General features: G+C 37.9%; 1 protein-coding gene across 1 annotated transcript in view; it reads right to left on the bottom strand.

The window, feature by feature from the left end:
* RELN (reelin) overlaps positions 1-17,617 on the bottom strand; it is a 496,978-nt gene that overhangs the window by 27,437 nt on the left and 451,924 nt on the right. The window contains 6 exon segments of the mRNA XM_033088143.1: positions 708-922; positions 1,975-2,129; positions 5,953-6,209; positions 9,397-9,590; positions 11,174-11,351; positions 12,878-13,018. Coding sequence (XP_032944034.1) covers positions 708-922; positions 1,975-2,129; positions 5,953-6,209; positions 9,397-9,590; positions 11,174-11,351; positions 12,878-13,018 — 1,140 coding nt within the window.

Here is a 17,617-nt window from a genome sequence, read left to right on the forward strand (position 1 = left end):
TACAGGGAGGGTTTTCATTTAGCCACATTCTGTGATTCATCTGGTGGAGGGTCACCTATCATTTTCTTTAATGTATCTTTTTTCCCTGATATTACAGTCGAAGAGAAGCCTTTTGGAATTGTCTTAAATTAACTTGTGAACAGACTTTTCAGAGAACAATGCAATCATCTTGGCTCATCACTGCTCCAAGCTAATTACTTTTCACTGCAGGTGCAGAACATGATTTGACGAGAGAAAAACGAAATCTACAAACCACACCTGTACAAACAGCATGAAGAGTTAGGATCTGCATGAGCAGCATGATGACTTAGGATTTGCTCCGGGCCCCGTCGATCATGGATTGACGAGGCAGGAACATGGAACACATATGATGCATGGTGGACCACAGTCTACAAGGTCCACAAGGTAACATACACCTTTTCATCTGGCTCCAACGCCATCACTATTGCTCTGTCCTGATTTGCAGATACTGGGGTGTGGGACATGAAAGGGCCTGCGAAGGCCCATCTTGACAAGTCTGAGAATTACAACCTGCAGTCTCCTTTGAGTTAGCTCAGCATGGAGGTCGCCAATTAGAGAACCTTAGAGTTGGGGGTGGGGAAGAGAATATTTTATCCAGAATTATACAGAATTTCAGTCTCAACAACAGTGTCCCTAATCTACTTTTGGATGCTTGGAACCAGGCTTTCTTTTAATTTTCTACTTACTTTCCCACTAAGCTTTCAGGGAGTGGGTAGGTGATCCTTTTCCATCCTTTAGTTGGAAAGAATACAGATGGCTGAGAAACACTTCCTGAGCATTTTGGGTCTGCAGGTAAACACTGAGGGACCAGGTAATTCCAGCTCACACCAAAGTCAGTAGAATACTGCACATGAATTTGATTCTGGGCAACTTTTTCAGACACTTTACATCCAACAGAGATCTAATAAACAGAGAAGCAAGATTGTTAAGATAATAAACCCGTATTACATATTTTTGCTCTCAGAACTTGGCAGCAAAAAAGGTGCCGATCACTTGAACACTAACTACACCATTTCCATCTTGTATTTTCAGGTTCATTATTTGTTCTGCCGATGGATGGGGGAGTCGACATGGTTGCCCAAGGTGACAAATTATATAAAGTGCCAAATACTTTGCACTCGGAGTTTGGAGAGAAGCTGAAACCTGTGCTTCTGCCATGGCTGGCTGACTGCCTTGGAAGGCCTGGGTCCTCTCTTACAAATTGTTGCTTGTTGTGCTAATGGTCTGGCACTTCTCGTTGGCAGAATGTTCCACCAAGAAGGATTGCTGACAGCTTCACCAAGGTTACTATTTTGTCCTGCAATTTATGACTCTTAATAAATCACTTTCACTACAACTAAGATGCAATGAAGTGATAACAGAAGGTACTTTTAATAAGGCACAACACCCTTTGTTGATGGAGACAGCTATCATTTGACACTTGTTGCTAGTACACTGGGACTGAGGTAGACAGGATGAATAGGTTGACATAAAATTTTGGCCAAAATTCTGGCCAAAATTGATGTTGGCATTAATGCTAATCATGCCTTTATTTTCCATAATTTTATTTCTTCAGAAACATCAAAATGCTCTTATTAAAAAAGTAGATATAATCATTATAGCTTTAATCTTCTTTTAAAGGAAAAAAATTGCCTAAGCCATATATGATTGAACTCAGGGAATTGGAATCAGTGTCCTACATTTTTATTATCAATATTTGCTCAGTCACTGTTTAACCCTGAGCAGAAACACATTTACTCTTATGAAAGGTTCACCTTGAAATAGTTCAGGAAAAAAATACTTTAAATCATTAAGTTGTATATTTGAGTTCTATATTACTCTAATATTAAATTTTATTTTTCAAAGTATGTAAAGTCAATAACATATTAGATGATCTTTGTCTCCACAATTTTTTTTCCATTTTTATCTTGCTAGTATATGGTTATTTACGTGACAAGACTATAACATTTTCACCTTGAATTGCATGATCCAGCCTTCAGTGGGAGTCAGGTCGTGGGTCACTGCATACACTTCCCTTCCATCATGACTGCCACAGATCATAACCCCATCAGGCGAGTCACAGAATCTTTCCACTGTACAATCATCATGGAATAGCCAATGCTCATTCACTTAAAAAAATTAAAACACAAAAATTTTAGGACAAAAATACTTGAAGCAAAATTTTCACTTTAAGGAAGATCAAGAATTAAGTAGAACTCTCTCTTAACATACATATTACATACAATCCGCAGACAAAACACTAATGTAGGCACATCATTTTAGGAACATTGATACCGGGAGGTTGAGGTATACCTCCTATCTGATATTAGTAAGTCTACATTTGGAAAAAAAGAGTATATTGTATGTGTTTTAAATGAAAATCAAAGGGAAATGTATCTAATCTTTTTTTTTTCTGAGAGATGTTTAACTTTTAGACAGCACCTAAAGAAGGAGAAAGAATTTTTAGTAACATGATTGGAAGATGAGCTAGCTATTTTTACTTTTAAATTTTGATAGTATCACCTGGGTAATTAAAAAACTTGTAATAGTCAAACTCGTAGAACCAGAGAGTAAAATAGTGGTTACCAGCAGCTGGGGAGAAGGAGAAATGGAGAAGTGCCAGTCAAAGGGTACAAAGTTTCAGTGACGCAAGACAAATAAGCTCTGGAGATCTCCTGCACAACACAGGGCCTACAGTTAGCAATACTGTATCATGTGCTTAAAATTTGCTGAGAGTAGTTCTTATATTAAGCGCTCTTACCATAACAAAACAGTCAATATTAAAAAAAGGGAGGGGGTATGGGACTAAACTTTTGGAGGTGATTGATAAATTTATGGCCTTTATTATAGTCATGGTTTGTTTCATAGGTGTATACTTATCTGCAAACTTATCAAGTTGTACACATTCAATATCTATAGATTTTTGTATGATACTTCAGTAATGTGATATAGAAAAAGCTTGTAAGAGTCTAAAGACAACTTCAGCAGCAAGATTATGACTTGATTAGTGCAGAGCAGAGTACACCCTATTCTCTCTCTCTTTCTCTCTCTCTCACACACACACACACACACACACACACACACACACACACACACACACCTCATAATTCCCTTTCTCTTCTGGAAGAAGTGTTTTTAACATCATGATTTTATCCCACAAAGGTTAGAAATTAAACATATCCATAAGTTGCATCTAATTCATGATATACTTTGATTTTATAGTTCAATTTTTCTTTGAACGTTTGCTGGTTAGCTCCAGCATTTACAGTAGAGATGAACGAATGGATACACTCCATTCGTGCAAGCCTCAGAGTTGGATGGCCTCAGAGAATCTGGTAAGAGACCAAACGATTTAATTGGAATTCAGCCTTCACTTGTGTTGTGACCTTTTGATTTTAAGTGAGCATGATATATACCTGTGGAACAAGCAGTTTATCTCTCGGATTCAAATGGCTACTACAATGCCATTACCTGTTAGTTTTCCTTCCATGGGATTTGGAACAACATTTAATCCTATACCACAGATGTAGGACTCAAGAGTCAAAGTGCCCAGAAATTTGATTCCAGTAAGAATACCCTGAGTCAGTTTATTCTGGGGCACAAATTTTATTTTATGCTACAACTCTGCAATCCTGGTGAAAGAGGGCTTATATTAATCAACTAACTCATCAGTCGCTTCTGCAATATCACTAACTACTTCTGTAAGCACATATTACAGTTTTTGGAATACCATTTTTGCAAGATAGGCAGGAGGAAGAAAATTTGTTCCTTTAATTGTACACCACCAATTGGTGTACAAAAAAAAGCTGAAAGTAAAAGTCAGTATTTTAGGTACTTGAAAAAATAATCTGTATTTGTTTTTGTTCACATAGAAGCAGTATTTAAATTATTCTCTGATTGCAAGCTCACCATGTAAACTCTTACATAGAAAAAAAATAAATGAATAATTTATTAAAGTTCCGAACCAGACCTATGTAAATAAATCTTCTTAATAAACTTCTTAAGAGAATAAGACTACTTGGTAGTGGTAAGGAACATTGTAAGCTTTTCCTATTTAGACAGGTAATATTTATGAAATATATGTACTCGTATCACTGTGCTACATGATACACTAATGAATGACAATAATTAATCTAAATATTCAACAATGCCAAAATGGTAAAAAGTTAAGATGAAACATACAACTATTAAAAGTAGATTTTCAAGATACTTAAGGACACAGGGGATTGATCAGGATTTAATACTAAATAAAAAAGGCTACAAAATATGTATAATTTAGCACTATAATTTTGTTAAAAAATGTTTATATAAAGACATAGAAAAAAAGACTTTAAGAAAAATACCCAAATATTGATGATGGCTACTCTCTGGGTGATTTTTATTGTCATCCTCATAATTGTCTATATTTTCTCCATTTCCCACTTTGAACATGTATTACCTTTATAATAAAACATTAATAATTAAGTATTTTAAATTACTAAAATTCCTCACATTTAAATTTTCTTCAGCATAGGTTTCATTCCTCTGGAAGGTTCTTCTCAGCCTTACTATTGTACAATACAACTACCTTTCTATGCAAGATTCTAGGACCAATTTGCATGTGACACAGTCTCACAGTCTGAGGAGTCTATGGTTATATCCAAACAGTCTATTTTCACTGTTTGGATAACACTTGCAGTGTTGGTGAGGTGTATAATCAAACATTACTACTTGACTTGAAAATACCATGTTTTATGTAGTATAAGCACAGATGTGGCATACATAGCTACATACTTAATATAAGACACAACTTTAAAAGAAGGTAACGAAAACAGTGTCATGAAATGAAAAGAAAACAAGACATTGAAAATAAGAATAACATGAAGAGATCCTTGCTAGTTCATCAGGATCACTGAGCTACTCCTATTAAGAATGAAGACTAACAAGTGAGACTTTGGACACTCTCTGAAACATGAAATGCCATCACAAATGCATCTGACATGTAGCAACACACAACACTTGTATCTGGATATTAAACAAGTGACCAGGAAATGTGGGCTTTCTACTGAAAGTAGAAAACAGGAAATAGAAATGAAAATTTTCTAAGAAAAGAAAATTATCCTGCTAACAAAATTATAAAATACTATTTATTAAAATATACTTGATGGCTTGGGTGTAAGAAAAAATTTAGTTATAATGTAAACCAGGAAGGTTGAGAGAAACAAAAAGGTGATATCCTTTTTCCTGTTCCTATATCATTAGAGAATCTGTAAAAGATTTCATATTCCACTCTTTTGAGAAGACCCAACCATATGACCCAGCAATCCCTCTCCTGGGTATCTACCCAAAAAATCTGAGAACATTTATCCGTAAAGATATACGTGCTCCAATGTTCATTGCAGCTTTACTTACGGTGGCCAAGACATGGAAATAACCAAAATGTCCTTCGATAGATGAATGGATAAAGAACTTGTGGTATATATACACAATGGAATACTATGTTGCCATAAGAAAAGATGAAATAGTGCCATTTGCAACAGCATGGATGGATCTTGAGATTATTATGCTAAGTGAAATAAGTCAGACAGAAAAAGTCGAGATCCATATGATTTCACTGATATGTGGGATACAAAACTGAAAGCGACAAAGGAACAAGACAAACAAAGAAACAAAAACTCATAGACACAGATAATAGTTTAGTGGTTACCAGAGGGTAAGGGGGTGGGAGGTGGGAGATGAGGGTAAAGGGGATCCAATATATGGTGATAGAAGGAGAACTGACTCTGGGTCGTGAACACACAATGTGATATATAGATGATATAATACAGAATTGTATACCTGAATCCTATGTAACTTTACTAACAATTTTCACCCCAATAAACTTTAATTAAAAAAAGAAAGAAAGAGAAGAAAAGACCCAAGTCCAAACCGCATTTCCACTGGGTTTTTATTCAGCATTAGAGAAAAATGTACCTGCAGTCTTGTCCTCCATAAACACGTCAAAAGCAATTCTGCCAACAGGGCCCGCATCGGCCGGGGAGCGCTCGTGCTGGGGGATGGGCGCGCTGCTGAACGTGTCCAGCATGACCGTCCGCTGGTCAGCAGAGCCTGAGATGAGTACATTGTCGATGGCCCAGTCGTTCTGATCCAGGCCGTCGTGTCTGGGCTGCCACCAGCGGAAGCGAGTAGCTATCTCTTTAGCATCAGGAGGAAGAAGGATATTCACGAATCTATAAGAAAATGATGGTGGGGGTGGGGAAAGAGCCTTGTCAAACATCTCATGTGAGTAAAAGATTTACAGCTGTGTCACCTGGTGGGTGATGAGAGGACATTGGCTAAAATAATTTTTAAAAGCCATAATGAACTGACTTGATTTTATGAAATCTCTGGAGTCACTAAATGAGGGAAACAGAATGTAAACAAGTTGGAACACCGACTTACTCTAACTCGTCTTGGACAGGCCTTAGAGGGACGCCACAATTTTCTGCTTGCCTGGACCCCCTCCAGACCTGCAGGCCTAGCCTATACGCACAACTGACTTTGGTCTGTCACCTTGGGGTTAATTTCATCTGTTTCCTTCTCCCGGCTCCTTGATTTCATTCTACTCCCAGGAATACCGGCAAAACATTATACTAAGAAATGCTGAGTGAGCACCACCGGCTAACAAGCCCAGCTGCCATCCCTGACTCAGTCACCAAGGACAGACATGGAGAAACATGGCTCCATGCTCCAACGTGAACCTTCACCAGCTAGAAATAGGGTCTCAAATACTCCGTAATCACAATTATTCATTGAAACCCAAGGAATATATCAAACTCCTTCAAACTTATATTCATAACTCATAAAGTCTGTTGGGGAAAATAATTTCCTGAGGTTTACTCCCTTCTGCATGACATCTCGTCTTTTTATCCGTGCTAATTTACCTCCCATTACTTTCAACCTTTAATCTTAGTATTACCCATAGTGCTCGGGGACAGGGCTACCAAGCCCAAGTTCATCCTGTGAAGAACCCTTAAGCTGAGGTCTCCACTCGCTGATGACCCTTTTAGTTTTTGTCTTTCACATCAAAGAGGTTTTATTATTTTAGTTTTGTTTACACAGTATCTCCTTGTTGGTGTTTTATATTCCCTTTTTCTCTCTTTTACGTCTTTCTTGAGGTAGTGACCAGATTAGTAGGCAGTATTCCAGATGGGGACCAATCAACACCCATACAAAGCTAGGATGTTTTTAGTTGGATTTTAAATATATATATATATATATATATATATATATATATATAATATATATATATATATTTTATTATGTCCATCATTTTGTAGAGCCTTTGGGCCACGACTGCTTAATGGATCTTGGTCGTAGGGAAGGACAGAGGGATTATGACTACACCTTACCTGTGTAGTTACTGGCAGTTTGGAGACCTTTGGTCTTTAGGCAAATAATCTTTTCCCAAGTTCATTTCCTCATGCATCTCAATTTTGAAGATCATCTGTGCCCCTCCCCACCCTCTTTTTGTATGCTCACCTTGTAAGATCTTTCTATAATTTACCTCCCTTGATTTAATATGTTTAATTAACATTTTTAAATGTATTAAATGATGTCAGAAATCTGTTCCTGAGGAAATGCACAATCACACTTCTTCTTTACCCAGAGCAATGATCTTTTACCTTTACTTTTCTTTCCTATTTCTAAATTAGTTTCCTTTCTCTGATAAATCCTTGACCACATTGTAAAACCTTTGGAGTGGAAATTTATTTAAGGCTGCTGAAAGTTTAAATAAACTATGACCACCGTTCTTACCTTGGTCAATTTGTTTCCCCTTCAGAAAAGCAAAGTAGATTAGAGAGTTATGTTTTCATCCTACAGAAACATAACCTCTCTCTCCCTGTGTATTATGCTGTTTGAGCATTCAGGAACTCACACTTGAGAGTCTTTATCACTTCCTCCGTAAAGACCAAGAAAATGGTTTCCTTGGCCTGTCTATTATCTCCTACCAATAGATGAGCACATGTTGCATCATTACACTGTGTACCACTTAAATTTTATGGGTTTCTTTGATTGGTGTCCAACTTTAATGCAAGTGCAGGATTTAAACCTTTTGCTTTTTGCAGAGATTGCTGGCATTTCCTCAATTGCCACTTTCCCCTTCTTCCTTTATAACAGGAGCCCATCTTTTCCGTGAAGTGAATAGTTGCCCAGAATAAAGATAATGTGTCCAGACTCCGTCCCATCTGGGTGGGTCTCTGTGACTAAGCTCTGGCTACCCGCATGGGAAGGAAAGTATGGGCAACTGTCAGGAAGTGTCCTTAAAGAGACTTCTTGCCCCTCCTCCCTCCTGTTGGCTGGAACGTGGAGGAGTCAGAGCCGCCCTTTTGGAGCTTGAGAGGGAAGTCACGTGTTGAGTGTGGCAGAAGTTCTAGGTAGAAGGAACCTGGGTCTCTCGGGGCTTGTGGACCCACTACAGCAGCCCTGGGCTATTTTCTTCTGGATCTAATTTACATAAGAGAGGAAAAACACTTTTTGCTCAAGTTATTTTGGGTGTTCTGTTACAGATGAACCTAATCTTAACTGATACACTGAATTTAAATGATCATTTACAAGATTCTTTAATTGTTTTTATTTCCCCTAATTTTTAGCCTTGTACCTGGCTTGCCATGTACTGAGGGATTAGCTATGTTTCTTTTCGTTTTTTGTGTGTGTTTACTTATTCTTGACTGGGCTGTATTCATTCTTCTTGTGCTCTCCTTTCCTCTATCCTCTGCTCTGCTCTTCTCTCCTCCAACCATCTCCTTTTCTCTTTCTCTTGTTTTACCCTCCTCTTCCTTATTCTCCTCCTCCTCCTTCAGTAAACATGCTCTTTTCCTTTTTAACAACCTTTTGGACATTTTCAATTGGTTACATTGATTGCTTTTTGGCCTTTAAGAATACATTTTTAAAAAATGACTCCCACACTGTATTTATCAGGGATTTTTAATAAGGAATTTAAAAATGGGCTTTAGGTTTCTTAAGGATATTTATGTTTTATTGTGTTTATTTTCTAGCCCCCAATTATCTAAAATGGAGTGAACACTATATAATTACTTAATTTTTCTGTTTCCATTTTTCCAAAGTGTTGTTGAACTTAATTATCACATTCTTATGAATTTATATAAGTTTTTGTACTGGGTCTATTCATTATTGGCATTGTGATAGTGTATTTTATCTTATTCTGGGATTCAAAAACTAGTTGGTTTTAAAATAAAAACCTAAACCAGCTGTTTATCCACCTCAAAAATCTTATCTTCACGTGAGTCTCAGAGGTATCCTCTACTGATGAGTAAGGTCGGGGTCCCCTTTGGTTCCTCTGATTGATTACCGGCAGGCCTCACCAAGGATCTTTGCTAATCATCCTAGTTATTAGAGAGAAAATAGGATACAAACCCAGGTTTACTGTACTGATCATAGAAAATTTCCATTAGCAGGTTCCAGGTAATGCCTCCATTGACAGAATATTCCAAGAGAACACCTTGGTTACGATTGTTTGGTGTAATCAGGCACCCATACATGAAGTAAAATTGGATAAACTCGGCAGTAGTGAGGTTTAGATCCACAGTGACTAACAGTCGGCTACAACCCTGAGGAGAAGAAGCAGAAGGCAACCAAACAGTGATAAGGAATTGTGATCAGGCATATGCGATGCCAGAGGGGTAGCAGATTGGGGGAGGGGTTGTCACTTTTGTGAGGGGTGAAATGTCTAACTATTACATTGTTTTGTACACCTGAAACTAATAAAAATAAATAAATAGGAATTGTGATTGCAGGATGTAGGTTTTATCTGGCTTCTATCCTTTTTTTCTTTTGTAATATAAGTCACAGAGTATTGTAGTACTGATTTTATCATCTCTCCTGTTACTCTAGCTCCTATTGTGGCCCCTAGCACACAGCAGGTACTTAGCAAATATTTGCTGAACTTTGAAATTTCAGTATTAGAGTTACAGAGTGCAATGTATCTAAGAAGATTCTCTTCTATTTTCTTATGAGAAAAACAAAAAGATGAGAGTGGAATTAAAGTAACTGTCCTATGTTTTTATTAAGCTATTTCCAGTTATTCATAGACATTTATTAGATTTTCAGAAAGGCATCAGCTATTAGTAAAATAGCATGTTGAGATGACTATTTTAATATGAAATTTAAAAATGAATGTCTAAAAATTTCCATATACTTTAATTATAATTGGAGATAATAGTTGTAATGCTTTTTATTTAAATGTTTATAGCTGATTTTAATGTCATCTATATTAATTCATTAATGTAGGTAGGTAGATATTTCTTAGTTGAACATATGGGAAAACTAGACCTCTTAGAGTTCCACCTAAGCTAGGAAGAATATTGTGGACAAACACTGCATTCCTAGTCAGTGCTGATGGTTACAAAAATCCTATATGCTATATGCCCTGTTGTTACTCTTGAGTCTAAAACACTGAATATAAATGATATATTTCACTGGCACGAATGCAAACTCGAAGGTAGGGCATAGTAGGGAAATGAAGAACTGAGAGTGAATTTGTAATTAAAAAAATTAATTGCCTATGACGGGCATTTAAGTGTGGTATTGGAGAAATTCTATTTTTAAACAAGTCATCTTTTGCAGCAATACAGAATGAGTATAATATTTCTGAAAGAAATTTTCTAACATTGCTCCTGTCATTCACAAAATAATCTGCTATAAATACAGTACCTAGTATTTATTGACAATTATTCTTTCTTGGATAATTTATAGAAAGGATTAATTGTTATTAATAAATTCAGGAAACATTGAAGCTCATTTTCCAGATTTTTTGGCTCCTTAAATCCAAAATCTGTTGCAAGCTCAATAGTTTTCCATTAGAGCATCATCCAGAATGAAAACCTTCATACGCTGCAAACACTCTGTCCCAGAATGGAAATTCTTTGAAGTCCTTTTTAAATGTGTACTTAAATATGCCTTGTGCTGACACTACCACGCAGAATTAAATAGTCTCAACTGATTTGCGATAGGAAAGTGTTGGAAATAATTAGTATTTTCTAATATGTATAAAGTTGCAAGTTCAAGTCAGGGTTGTGTGCTTAGGGTTTCTAACTCTGCTACTTGCTCTGCCAATTAAACTTCAAAGCAGTGTCAAGTATTTGTGGGGAACGTAGAGGATGCAGAAATGAATAACAGGCAGCCCAACACTCACCCCGCTGAAATGGAGAGCCATTCCTGAAGCCACAGCTCCACACACGGTACTTAATTTCCCTCCATTCACAGTCAGCCAGTTCTGGTTGGATGGAGCTCGATTGAAGTTGTCTTTGAGTTGAGTTGGAAGGGAGGTCTCGGGCTCGTCACAGTACAGGCCACCCCACTGCTCGTCACAGCTGGTTGTGGAGAAAGAGACAGGAAAAGTCAACATCAAACAAAGCCCCCACATGTGTGTTCTCAAACAGTGAGGCCAACTCTTTTTCCCAGCCCATGATGATGAAAGGTTACTTATCTTCACAGACCTTGTCAGAATTCACCTGTGCTCCTTAACAGTGCTTTAGGTTAGAAGTAAGCTGTGAATTAACTGTCGCTTGGCTTTCCTAAAGTAGCAACGTGAACTTACAGTCAGAGAGTAAGAAGCAACTTTAAAGAATTTACAGACGCCCTGTCTCTACACGACACAGCTCTGGATGGCTGATAAACAATTGTAGTTGTCAACCTAAACTGTGGCCCTAGTGATTTACAAAATTGGTCTTTTTAATAGAGGCTTTGGGCCAACTGGGAATCTAAGAGGCCATGTTCCAAACAGCAGAAGGTACTTGGGACAGCATCCTCTATCTTTGACCAACGCACTGACTTCCCTGTTCAATGTGGGAGGAAACACTGTGTTTCCCCGAAAATAAGACCTAGCCAGACCATCAGCTCTAATGTGTCTTTTGGAGCAAAAAGTAATATAAGACCCGGTCTTATATCATATTATATTATATTATATTATATTATATTATATTATATTATATTATACCTGGTCTTAAATTATATTAATATAAGACCAGGTCTTATATTAAAATAAGACCGAGTCTTATATTAAATTTTGCTCCAAAAGACGCATTAAAGGTGATGGTCTGGCTAGGTCTTATTTTTGGGGAAACATGGTATGAACATAGAACTGAGAGGCTCAGCAGTCTCAGAAGTGATTGTGGATATGGGCTAGAATTAGTAATCAAAGGCAAGACTTTCCAGGTATATGGACATTAGTGGAGAAGGGACTGTGAATTTCCTGTCAGCATCTTCATTCATACAATGTCATCGAATAGCCTGTAGTACACAACACACACACTCACACACACACACACACACACACACACACACACACTCTCACACATTCACACATGCACACGCACCTTATTTAGAGCCTTCCAAAGATGCCAAGTCTCTCTAAGAGTAAAATACTAGGCATTTCCATCAAATATGCCTGGTAAATTGATCAGGCATCTATATATTTTCTTGTGTAAACAACACAGGAATAACAAACCACAAGTAATGCATAGCATTACATATATTCAGACCTAAATGAGAAAAATGCTTATGATGCATTATTTTTGGTCAGAACATACTGAACTCCTGACCCTCTCCTATTGTCTTTTTCAAGGTTCTGGTGTACCACAGAAACACAGAAGAGAATAAAATGCAGTCAGTTATAATTCAGCATTCACCTGACAAGATAGCTATTGCTCAGTTCCTAATCCCTAAGCAAGAATGAAGATACAATAGCCATACTACATAGTTGGCTCAGTATCAGATTTTAGGAAAAATGTGTAACTTCAAGTAGCTTGGGAGTGATTCAAACACCAGTTTCAGAAAAATCTCCTGGCTGGAATGTGTCAGGAATTTTCTACAGAAGGAAGAAAACAAATCTACGTACACACAGTTTCCTTGGATGCACCTTCCGTGACCACTGCACATGTCTATGCAGCCATCCCCGATATAGACATTATCTATTGCCCACGTCTGCTGCTTGTCAAAAGGAGCTGGTTGATGCCAACGGAAACGAGTGGCTTGAGACCTTTGAAGAAAAACAAAATTATAATGAAGGATGTGGTGAAAAAGAATTGTGTTCTGGAATGTTTGAACAAGTGAATGGAGGAGTGTAACACAAATGCACGGACATCACCACTCCTATTCTGAAAAGAGCATTTGTTATTGCAATATTCTATGCAAAAATCTGATTCACAAAACCAAACCAAACTGCAGTAGCCTGAGAATATATTTTGGGCCTATGATCTTTCTGAGCTTTGTAAAAATAGACTAAAACAGAAACTAAAACTAATCCTAAAGCCAATAGACTCGGGAACAGTGAGCACTGAATTGTGTGTGGGAGCCATTGTGGAGTGACACCAGGGCCGCTGCCAACTTATATTTGCAAATTAGGAAAAGATGCCTATCCTTGAGCAGCCACAACCTCTGCATTTCACTTGGGAGGCAGGGCATAGGTGAGATTTCAACTCCTACTTCCTCCCTAAGGCCAGACACTTGTGCAGTGGGCCTACTGCTACACCTCACACAGCATTTGTGGGGAATTCACAATGAAAGGCTTAAGAAGACAGTAGGAGTGTAAATCAGAGGGATCAATGAAACCCTGTATAACTGGACAGAGAAAAGAGACAGGGTTATAAACAAGACTAGACTTATTTTATACTGATATAAATGCAATATAAATAAAACCAAAACAGAGATTCTTCCATTCCAGAAGTAAAAATATATTTGCTCATTTGTACAGTTTTGGGGAGTATCTTGCTCAGAAACACAAACTTAGGTTTTTAGAGACACTAGATGGCAGTAAAATCCAAACAATGCCTGAGGCTCAAGTGAGTTTGAATATTCAAAGACTCACAGAGGAAATAATTAGCCAAGGCACATTTTTGTTTTATTGCTTCATATACTTTTGCCATTAAAAGACTGTTAATGAGTTGATTGAGAGATATCTGTTTGAGGCAGAACAAAAGACCAAACAACAGCGAGGAGTTCATATTTTCTAATTGAAAAATTTATATGAAGTTTAGAAAATAGAAAAGAAACAGATGAGAACTAAAATTTTCACCCTGAAAATAAATAGTTCAGTTTGATATTTGTTTATTGAGCATCTATGTACTAACCGATTTCTCTATAACCCTTTTTGCTCCCTGGCCCCCATATGTTCCTCCAAGCAGAGATATGTCTACCTATTATCCTCCGATCGCTTCCTATTACATTTAACTTCAACCCCAAACTCCTCCTTGGCCCACGAGGCTCTGCCTGAGCTGGGACCTCTCATCTCCTCCCACATTCTGGCTACTCACTTCTGGGCTCGGCTCCTTCTCCCAGTTCCCAAAGCTCACCAAACCCCCACCTTCTGCCTGCGTCTTTCCTGTCTCTGCCTGGTTAATTCCTGTGTGTCCTTCAGGTCTCAGAGGAAATGCCAGGTCCTCAGAGAGAAATTTTCTTTCTGATCCCTTTAAAAATTGTATTTTTTTCCATAGAAAACTATTCTTTTCCTTTTATAGTGCTTATAATTATAGTCATATATTTATTTGCATATGTATTCTGAAAAGTCTATCTCCTCCTCAGAAGAGTAAGTTATAAGGGGGCAGAGTTAATCCCTTTTGTTCCACATTATACGCTAAGTGTATAATGCTTAGCACTTGGTAGGTGCTCTGTAGGTGCAGGGAGTTGGTGTCCAGGGGGCACCATTCTCACAATAAGTTATGTGAAGATGGCCCCCTGGGGTTGTGCAGCTCAGTGGCTCTGCTGATCAGTTGATTTTTAATGACTAAGTTTATTAATAGCTATGCCTGTCACACACAGTAACGTCTTTATAACATAGTGGAATGTCATATTTCCACAGTACACCATTGCTTGGATTCTGATAACAAATCAGACTTATATATTTCTTCTGTCTTTCTTTAGACCATAAGCTTCTGAAGGGCAGGGAATATCTCTGTAATTCCTTCAGGGGATATTGTTTTGTATCTTCAGTGCTTATAAATAGGCAAGTAATAAAATTTCCTTCTTTCCCTAATGTTTTATACAAGTTCCATCAAAACCTTTCTCCCCTTGTATTAAAAATGCCTATTTATGTGTCATTTCCTTTGTTATGTTCTCCTTATTTATCATTTTATTGTTGGTGACACCTATAGATTGGGCTTCCTTAAACATTTACTGAAAAAATATTAAATTAACAGCAAGAAAGACGTCCAGGAAGAATCAAATAAGAGACATCTTACAGGTTGGGAAGGCAGGGACTGGGGGTCCGCTGAGGAAGGGGCAGTGATTTGATGGCAGTTGGGGGCAGTTGGGACTGCTTAGTAGGGGGTGGTTTTCTAATCATTGGTGGGGTTGAAATACAGTCCATGCAGCCACTTCACAGAGAGTTTGTACAGAAGGTTGAATAGCCAGGTGCATTGTTGGGGTTCATAGCTTTCGTGGGGACTCTAATCATGCTATTTTCAGTTAGTACAACTCTGTGGCATTTCATAGAAAAGGAAACAGTGGAAAACGATGTGTAGAATGTACTAAAACTGGAGTTGGCCAGTAAGAGTAAATATAAATAAGGGCTCTGATCTGTACTCTGGTACTAGTAAGCTCTATGTCCATGGTGAGTAATTTAACATATACAGAGGGTGCCAAAAAATGTATATACATTTTAAGAAAGGAAAACTGTATTAAAATTGTGATACTCAATATATACCGATAACAAAAGATGAATACAAGTCACGTTTGACTCCTGCAATTACAAGAGGTGCTCAAAGTGGTTACCATCAATGTCCAGACACTTCTGATTACGGCAAACTTCTGCTTGAGCAACGTTGACTAAAGTGTCCACTTGTATACATTTTTTTGGCACCCCTGGTATAATGAGGGGATTAAATTAGATGATTTTTTTTTAAGGCTCTGTCTCAAAACTGTGAATAATTACACTTAGTAATTACATACCCACAAAACAGGAGTACATGCACTATCCAATACTGTTTTATAAGAAAAGGAAACACTTTCACTAAGTCGATGAAACGGAATAGAAATTAAAAATGAAAGTCTGGAAGTTGAATTGCCAGGATTTCTTATTCCCTACCCTGTCACAGCTTTACTATGTAAAGGGGCCACATCAGGTACGTCTATGTGCTAGCACTTCCCCATCTGTAAAACTAGGAAAATGTTACTTCCCACCCCACGAGGGTGTTGTGAAAAGTAATTAGGTCATGTTTACCACGACCTACAATTATCTTGGTGAAGTCCCTCGGCAGGTGCACCACTTATCCAGAAGCTTCCTTATAATGACGGCCACCACAAGCTGATGCTTCTCGGAGTTGGGAGGAACATGGCCCCAGAACAGATTTCTCCTTTTTCCATATCCTTGAAATGTCTTCCCTTGCTTCTTTTCTGAATTTATATCATTTCCTCTGCATCTACAGCACGTAGCAAATGCTCCTAAGCATTGTTTAATAATTAAATATCCATTGGTAAGCGGTTAAAATATGTCCCTGTCAATAGTATGGTTTCCGTCACTGTTCTCCGCAGGAATCTTTCCACGAACTGCCTCCACACCTTTTAATAGATTTTGATACACATTTCAGAGTCTGTATCTGCTCTGTTCTTCACGACAGCTCGATCTATGATGTTCGTGTCATTATCATCATCAGGAGAAAAAGCTCCTTGATAGGAACCATACATAATTTTTTTAACCTTTTCACTTTTCCCTGATGTTTCTTTCACTCTTAAAGAGATACATAAAAAATTTAGGACTAGAAAAAAGCCAAACACTCCCACTCTACCAGTGAAGAAGGTGAGGCCCAGTGCTCTCCATCACACTGATTCACTCACAAAACTGAGACACGACAAGGATCTCTTGGTTCATTACTACTCTGAGTTCTCATTCAGCAAATTGTTTAAAACTCTATCTCAGTCTCTACAAAATAATCCTACACCTACCATAAGTCCTAAATATGAACTGTTGTTCAGCAACAGAAGGCTGTGTGTATTGCGGCTGCATGTACACCCCTGTCAATTTATCTTGACTTCTACAAGTCAGTGCCATAGCTGAAGCGCCTGGCTCTCTGTGTAGAGTTAGAGGCTCTGCGATGTCTGTCCCATTTCAAAATGTGCCCTACATTTGCCTTATCCAAGTTCCTGCCTTTTTATTTGGCATAAAATTTCCTCCATTAGTCTCTTTCTTTCTGTTAGACAAAAGTAGAGAATATTCCAAAGAAGATACATAAATGATAAATGCATGAAAAGATGCTCAACATCATTAGTCATTAGAGAAATGCAAATCAAAACCACAATGAGATACAACTTCATACCCACTAGGATGGCTATGATAAAAAAGACGGCAATGACAAGTGTTGGCAAGGAGGTGGAGAAATCGGAACCCAAATATACTGCTGATGGGAATGTAAAATGGTGTAGCTGCTGTCAGTTTCTCAAAATATTGAACACAGAGTTACCATATAATCCAGTGATCCCCCTCCCAGGCTTATACCTGGGCAGAAGTACAGGTCAGCTCAACTGAACAGAAGGTCACAGCCCGTGACCTACAGATAAGAGCCTCAGAAAAAGCAGGCTCTAGAAAGGAAGCATGAACTTGGTACCAGGAGTGTGAAAGAGTTGCTCGTGATGAAGGGCTCTAAAA

The sequence above is a fragment of the Rhinolophus ferrumequinum genome, chromosome 20, assembly GCF_004115265.2.
Source record: "Rhinolophus ferrumequinum isolate MPI-CBG mRhiFer1 chromosome 20, mRhiFer1_v1.p, whole genome shotgun sequence".
Lineage (NCBI taxonomy): Eukaryota > Metazoa > Chordata > Mammalia > Chiroptera > Rhinolophidae > Rhinolophus > Rhinolophus ferrumequinum.